This window comes from Chenopodium album, chromosome 27, assembly GCF_948465745.1.
Source record: "Chenopodium album chromosome 27, dcCheAlbu1.1, whole genome shotgun sequence".
NCBI lineage: Eukaryota > Viridiplantae > Streptophyta > Magnoliopsida > Caryophyllales > Amaranthaceae > Chenopodium > Chenopodium album.
In genome coordinates, this window is record NC_137860.1 from 32,674,830 (window position 1) to 32,682,926 (window position 8,097).

General features: G+C 32.2%; 1 protein-coding gene across 3 annotated transcripts; it reads right to left on the minus strand.

Moving 5' to 3' along the window:
- Nucleotides 1–1,768: 1,768 nt before the first annotated feature.
- On the minus strand, nucleotides 1,769–8,097 carry LOC145620349 (wax ester synthase/diacylglycerol acyltransferase 10-like). Of its 3 annotated transcripts, XM_081675010.1 has the most exons (6): nucleotides 7,162–8,096; nucleotides 3,647–3,719; nucleotides 3,374–3,441; nucleotides 3,052–3,264; nucleotides 2,293–2,430; nucleotides 1,773–2,131 (listed from the first exon to the last, which is right to left on the minus strand). In XM_081675010.1, exons 1-6 carry the CDS (start codon nucleotides 7,963–7,965, stop codon nucleotides 1,973–1,975), a joined length of 1,455 nt encoding a protein of 484 aa, XP_081531136.1. In that variant the 5' UTR covers nucleotides 7,966–8,096; the 3' UTR covers nucleotides 1,773–1,972. The 3 variants fall into 3 exon arrangements, with proteins under 3 accessions (XP_081531138.1, XP_081531137.1, XP_081531136.1); XM_081675012.1 differs by lacking the exon at nucleotides 3,052–3,264 and having other exon boundaries at nucleotides 1,769–2,131; nucleotides 7,162–8,097; XM_081675011.1 differs by lacking the exon at nucleotides 3,374–3,441 and having other exon boundaries at nucleotides 1,769–2,131; nucleotides 3,052–3,158.

An 8,097-nucleotide genomic window follows, 5' to 3' on the forward strand; every position in this document is an offset into this window, starting at 1 on the left:
TTTACTAGGGGCGTCTACATTGGGGTACATGGAGACACGGTTAGGTCGTCCACAAAAATTACAAAGTACTTTTTCTAATTTCACAATAGTGGAAACTCTTTGACCGGCAATCCTGCATACATTACGGAGTAATATATATGTACAACTTTGAAAGTTTAGTATATATAAACGTTATTATAATGAAAACATGTGTAAAGTGCATGGCAAGTTGGCAACATACATGTTTTTTATATATTAGTAAAAGTTGGTTACATACGTGTTTTTTTTTTGATTTATTTTTTATTTTTTATTTTTTATTTTTTTGATTTTGAAAACACATGTTTTTATACAGTATATTAGTAAAAAGCATAATCAAGATAAGCTTTTAAATAGTTTAAAAGTTATAGTGTTGTGATTATTATGAAATAGAAGGAGTAAATGTATTTTTTTCTATTTTCGGAAAGCTCTTGTCAATTGGTTGAGTGGTCACGTCATTGATTAACATCTTTGTGGTCCATATAATAAAAACATCTACTACTATTCAAAGATACTCCTACATGTTTTTTCTACAAAATCACATAATATCCAAGGTTTTCAATCGTATTTGTACATGATATATATATAAATACAAGGTATATTACGGAGTATATAGATATAAGATCTACATGTATAAATAGGAAAAATGGTATAAGTCGTCCCATGTATGGTCGATTTTAAATTATTAAGAGGTCCCAACTATTGATTAACTTAGTGTGGTTCTAATTATAGAAGGGTCCTTCTTAACCAATTCTTATCATATTTTAACTGGTTTGACTGGTTGATGGTGTCACGTATGTTATTTTCGTCAATTTAATAAAAAAAACCTCTAGCCCTCTAATTAAACATACATCCAGTCACCGTACCCAACCCTCCCTTTAGATCTTTTTTTTTATTATTTTTTTAACCTTGAAACATATAATGTAGTAAAACGGACATCAAAATATTCAACATGTGACAATTTTAATCGGCTCATCCATTCATAAAAAACTAGGGCTTTTTTTTTAAAAAGACCCTCTTAAAGTTAGGATCGTCATGAGTTAATCAATACAACTAATAAGGATCTTCAAAGAAGAATGTTCTTAGTTAGAATTGGCACTGAATAAGAATTAATCGTTTCAAACCATTGAGAAGCTAATACGAAGTACAAAGTATAACTTTCAATATAGATGGTGATCCTCCTCTTTGATGCGTACTTTTGGCATTGAATAAGAATTAATCGTGAATATGATAGCAAAGCAGTGGCCCACCTGTGGGCTGTACGTGGCCATGTGGCTGGCTACGAAAGGTCATGGCCATGACCTAATCACCCCAATTCTCTCTCCTAAAGTACTACGTAATATTTTATTTTTTCTACATTATTTCTTTTTTCTCTCTCTTCATGAATGCCCACCCAAATTAGTAGATGGATATTCAATGGGAATGCTCTTTGATGTGGGACTGTGGGTTGTTTACTTTAATTGAGGTCATTTTAGAGCAATAAATATGTAGAAACAATGTCTTTCTTGTTTCTCAATGAAGATTTTCTTGTTTCTTCGTGAAGATAACCAACAATCTATAAGTGGTTTCGACCCGATCAAAATCAGTCCGGTCCGAATTTGGGCGGGTTTTAGGCAGAGTTTTTCAACCTGACTTGGTCCAAATTTTTTATTGTTTGAACGGGCTTGGACATGCAATTTTTTGCATTTTTAGTTGATTTTTTTTACCCGGCCTGATAATGCTCGTAGGCAAACACAATCACATTGATTAATAACATTGTAACATAATTCAAAGATTAAACACAGGGTGCAACCTTTTAATAACTTTTTTTTTTTTTTGAAAGGAACCTTTTAATAACTTAACTATCTTATCAAACAAACAAAATTAATTATTCTTCTACCATTTATTGAAATTACAATAATCTTGTAAAAACAGCTAACATAAGCGTTAGCTAGCAGTTGGCGACGACAGCTAGTAATTATTTGGCGTCGCATGCAATAATAGCAGCTTCCTTCATTTCAAGCAATGCATTTTCAATGCAGGTGGCTAGAAATTCAGGGTCAGGTATCACTTCTTTGGCTACTTGGATTTGTAGCTCTGCCTTCCCTGCATAGCTTACCATATGCAACGTGAATGCCTGCGCGCAACATTACAAAACCGATGCACTAGTGGTTAAGAGTTTAAGACTGAGGGTCTGTGTATATTAGGTCGCTATTTTTAATTTGTATGTGTTACTTTTGTAGCTCATTCGGAAAATAAAAGATTATATTATATATACTAGTAAATAAATGCACTTACATGAGCTTGAGCCGAAGATGTAAGTCTTATAAAAGTGATAGGGTTGCCAGCGAGTGAAATTGGTTCCGGAGGGCCAGCAATATTCGACATAAGGAAGCTTGTATGAGTAAACAGGTTGTAAAATACTTCACTTCCAACCTGCAACGTAACACCACCCAAAACTTGCTTATCACTCACCATGTTTCATTTATAGGCAGACATTTGTAATAAGGCCGCTGTTCAATTAAAAATCAAATTAATCATCGTATTACTATGTAATTTGTCTATATTTTATTGTTATTTACTAACATTAAATAATTTCTTCTAATTTTAAATTATTTTATTTATTGAAAGAAAAATTTAAATTACCCTTATTTTTATGATCCTATTATATTGATTTTTTTTTTTTTAATTTACTTATTTTACATATTAAATTTTTCACTGAAAATTATTTCTATGGTAAAAAGAATAGAGCCTTAATTAGGGCAAATTATGATCCAAACTCGGCTTAAAAGTTGTCTAACACTTACCCACTTTAGCTTCTTTCTGGAATAGTGGCCTATAGCTTGTGTTTGGGATTGGTTTTTTTCGATCTCACAATAGTTGTATAATTAATTGAGGAAAATCTACATGACTAGATGAATGGTCCGATAATTGTAATATATGTTTGAAGTAAAATTATATTTCATCATATGAGTATTATTAAAGTTAGAAGGTAACATATAACTATAAATCCAGATGAATGGCGATTATTCTATGGTAAATCATGAAGTTATTTACCTTTGAACCAAACAATGAAAATATGAGGTATCCTATTTCAAAGCATAAGCGAGCTTCCATTGATCGTTTTTTCTGATCCATCACTGCCTTAGCTTGAGCAATGTAAGCTAGAGCATTTAAGTCACGTTTAAAGTAAGTAATAGGTAATAGGACCATTGCAAATCTATTACCCCAAGGTGCCCTTGAATTTTTTGATATCATATTGAAAACATCCTGAACACAACATCATTAATTAATGCGTAGTAATTAGCATTAAAGATCAAACAATAATAATTTTGAGAGGTAGAGGGAGTACATTATACATATTAAGATGTTGACGTACCTGAACTCCTGGTTGTTCTCTCAAGTTCATTGGGCATAGGCCAGTAAATTGAAAGCCATCTTGCAAAGCTAGTGATTAAGTAGGTAAAACATGTACAGTTTGTAAATTGTAAAAAAATAAAAAAAAATAATAAAAAAAAAAGGTAAAACATGTACAATTTGTAAATTGTAATATAAAATGAGGACAAAAAAAAATAAACAAAAAGATGATTTGTTGATCTAGTAAAAGCAAAAAAAAATAAAAATAAAAAAAAAAAGGTAATAATGCTCTTACCATTAGGATGACGAATTTTGAGATAGCTAGTTAGACCGCACCATACTATTCCATAGAGAACATCATTTATCGTCTGCATTTGGTAGTAAAAAAGTTTGTGGTGATTAGTGCATTTAAAAGATCATTAAAAATAGGTAATGATATCAATATATGTCCATCCGATTTTCACATAATCACATCCATAATATTTTTCTAATTGTTATAAACTTTTTTTAAAAATTTGAAAAATCATGTAGGGAGTTTATTGAATTTCAAATAATGACATTTCATTGTCTAAAAACATAACTCTACACTAAATATTACGGAGTATTTTAATTTGAGAATCTATACTTTTTTTTTTTTCCCTCTATGTGATTGTCTTATTGTTTTTGTTTTTTTTGGATAATAACTTTATTTTGATTATGAACCACAGCATACGAGTTGAACATACAACAGTACAATACTAGAACTCTATAAGAGGATATTAAATTATTTTCAATGGATAAACTCGGTATTTAAATTACATACAATTGCTTCACAAATTTTTATATGAGGTTGGTCACATCGTGTAGCTAGCCACAACTTTTTTTTTTTCCCCACTTTTTCCATTCCTCATTTTATTTCCCTTCCTCTCTCTCCTACCTTCCATGAGATTGATTTCCCTCTCCTAGCTACCTTCCATGAGAATGATTGGTACAACATACAAAATTACAAACAAATTCATGCAATAAATTCATACAGAGCAAGTAATTTGAAAACCCCCTAAATCGATATTTGGGGATTTTATGAGTAATTTTCGGCAAAATTCTCAAGCAATTCTGCAGCAAAAGCATAAAAACGGGGTTATTGGGTTTATGGGTTGATTTGGTGGAGTTGGTGTTGTTCTTTGTCGTCTTCTTCCGTCCCATTAGGGTAGCTTCGTAGGAGATATATTGAAGAAGAAGATGAAGAAAGGGTTAATTGTTGAGGGATTACTGATAGTATTGATTACTTAAAATTAAGAAAAATTTAGAATGATATGGGTTTTTTTTTTCAAAAAATAAAATAAAATTATGAGTTACTTATAATATAGATTACTTGTTTTTATCTTCTGTTTTGAGTACGTTATAAAATGAGTACTTAAATTAGTGGTTACTTGAAATTAGAAGTCACTTATATGGATTAGTTAAAATTAGGAGTTACTACTTGAAATTATGGGTTACTTAAGAGTAGAAGTTCAAATTAAGGATTACTTGAAATTGCGTATAAATATCAAACTCTATTTATTTTTGATGAGTTGGCAGCAGCCCACACAAAAGGCATTGAATTGAGATATGTTTGATCAAGGAGTGTTTTGTTCTAATCAGTGGCGGATCTAGGATTTGTAAAATGGGGGTACGAAATGAATTTCGATAAAAAAAAATTACAAAATAATGTGAATTGCAATATTTTTTTTCCTAAGTAAATTTTAAGTTAATAAATCATAAATTATTTTACTTTGTATTATTAATTGCGTGTACGATAAGTCTTATTATTGAGTAACTAAATATGTATGTGGAAAAAAAAGATTATCTAAGAGACCTATTATTTGGAACTACAGGTCTCTTTGATTGAAAAATACTAATCCCCCGCTGGAAAAAGTAAAATTATCAACTAAGAGGCTAAGACCTGCTTTTTAAGTAGGTGGTCTCTTTAATGTTACACAAAAAAGGAGGGCTGATTTGTCACTTTGACTAACTACTTAACAGAACCTAAGAGACCACCTATTTGATACAGGCGGTCTCTTTTCTTGCCAGACTTTTTTTTTTCCGGCAGAATGGGGGTACATCTGTAACTCTATGTACCCCTAGATCCGCCACTGGTTCTAATCTACTCCTTCAGTATTATTTATATGCATCAAAACAAAAATATTATTGGTATTCCAAGCACGCAAGACGTGTAAGGCCAGTAAGCAAGCTACAATCCTTTTGACGGGCCCATGGTTTATTGTGCAGGCCCATGTATTTGTTTCTTTCAAGTTTCAACAAAAGATGACTTTAGCTCTGACCAAAGTCCTCCCATATTGACCACTCACTCACAAATTCACTACACTTGGTCAGTTGATGGTCGGCATGGTCCCATTATTATTATTATTTTATTATTATTATTATTATTTTTTTTTTTTTGAGGAATCCCATTAATTTTATGTTGTCCCAAAAGAATTTGTGAGTGAGAGTGAAATTAATTTTAAAAATGTTCACTTCTTATCCAATCTTCAATTTAATGCGCATGGTGCATTCGAAAAAAACATTAGGTATGTTTAAAAGAACATGGGGGACGGAAAAGAAGAACATTATAGGTATTTATAAAGAACGCGAGCATACCATGTTCTTTAAGTTTCATTATTATCTTCTTTGAGTTTGAAATATATATATGTTCTTTACATTATACAATATGTTCTTTAATGTAAAAAAAAAAAACCTGAGTAATCAGGAAAAAGAACATGTTCTTAAATGTATTATCATGTTCTTTTTGTAAAGACTGTATGTTCTTGGCTAGAGGTGATCAAAGTTAGACTGGTACGACCTGATTTTGGACGGGTGTTGGGCAGAATTTCTTCGCCCCCAAATCGGGTCGGGTTCGGTCCGTAAATTAATTTTTTGGGCGGGTTTGGGAATGCGTTTTTATGTATTTTAGTTGATTTTTTTACTCGACCCGAAAGCCCGCACAGCTGGACCATTTTGGGCGGGTTTGAGAACAAAAATTTCGGCCCAAAACTTGTCCTGACCCGAGAAGTGCGTCGATATTTTAACCTTGGCCCAGCCCGCCTAATGATCACCTCTATCTCCATCAAACACAAACATGTTTTTTTTTTGTCAATTATTATGTTCTTTTTCAAACACGTCCAACTATCCGAGTAACCATAAAAAATAACATGTTCTTTTTGTAATGTCATGTTCTTGTCAAACACAAACATGTTCTTTTGTCAAACACAAGTATGTTCTTTTTCAAACACTAACATGTTCTTTAAATATGCTAATGTTCTTTCCAGGTGCACCATGCTATTTTCACCAAACATATGTATACCTTTTGGCCGGGCTGCATACGATATTATTTTTCTCTTACTCATATATAATTAGAGATATCAATTAATAATAATGGTCATATTTCTATATTAACAAAATAAAATATTATATGGAAATATGATAAATTGCTACACTTCCTTATTTAGCAAGGGCATAAAACTATTTTAGTATATTTCTCTTAAGATAATTGTTAGCTTTTAGATCTAGTTAACACTACCGTAAAATAATATTAGTAATTGGTGATGTAGTGTTTTAAGTAGCTATTAGAGGTAGAGTTATCTTTTAAGTAACTGTTGTTGAAAGCTAAGAAAAAAAAGATTTTGAAATTATATATAAGCAGTCTATCAACGCTTCTCGTTTTTTATATTAGAAAAAGAGGGCCGCTAGCATAATAAAAAAATCACTCAAGTAGTCATGTAGGTTTTTTTTTTTTCATGAAAGCAACATACTAATGTAATAAAAAAATTTCATAATAATAAAGTAGAGTCTTACAGCATTTGGGACGGCATTTTTGATGGTCTTCATATCACTAATTTGAAACTTGGCAGTAACTACCTTTCTTGGCCAAAGCTCCACCCCTTCAATTCCACTAATCACAGACTTCTTATCTTTCACCCACAAAGACCTCACTACAAACTTCAACACTAAAACCAAGCTAACCCAAATATACATCAAACCTTCCCATAATCCCATTTTCTTTATGCTCCCTTTCTTCCTTAAACTTTTGTCATTTTTACTTGACTTAACTATTGAATGATTTTGAGCATCATGATGAAGTTGCTTACCGTCGCTCACACGTCGAATTGATGAGTTATTACCCATGGTCCATAGCAATGACATCAGTGACATGCCATCAGCTATTGCATGGTGTACTCTCAATATTAAGCACTTATGCTTATGCATGATGTGTAGCTCCCATAATGGCTTGTCCAAGCTCATGGGTGGTGATAATGCCATGTCTGCCAAATACGCGTTGATGGCATCATCATCGGACATTGGCGGTTCACCATCATCATCATCATCATCATCATGGATGAAGATGTGGTCATCTAGGTTAACATCGGTTTTTTTCCAATGTTCAGTACCATTGTTTTTATCCACAACTAGTAGGCTTAAGAAACGTGGTATTTTGATCATGACGGAGTTGGATAACTCGTCTTTAAGGGTGTTTACGTCGATAGGGTTCTTGAACCCTAAGACGCAATGGATTACATGGTTGTGCTTAGGGTGGATGCTTACCCGGGTTATTGGCGTTGGAGGCTCACCGGAAATATGGCTTCCTTTTTGGTAGTTCATATTGAAGTACGGATAAATTAATAACAATAATTAAAATTTTTAGAAGTTGAGACAGTGTGAAAAATAACTGTCTAAAAAAGGTGTGAAGGTGTAGGGTGGGACACTGACATTAAAAAAACCCCTAATACATTA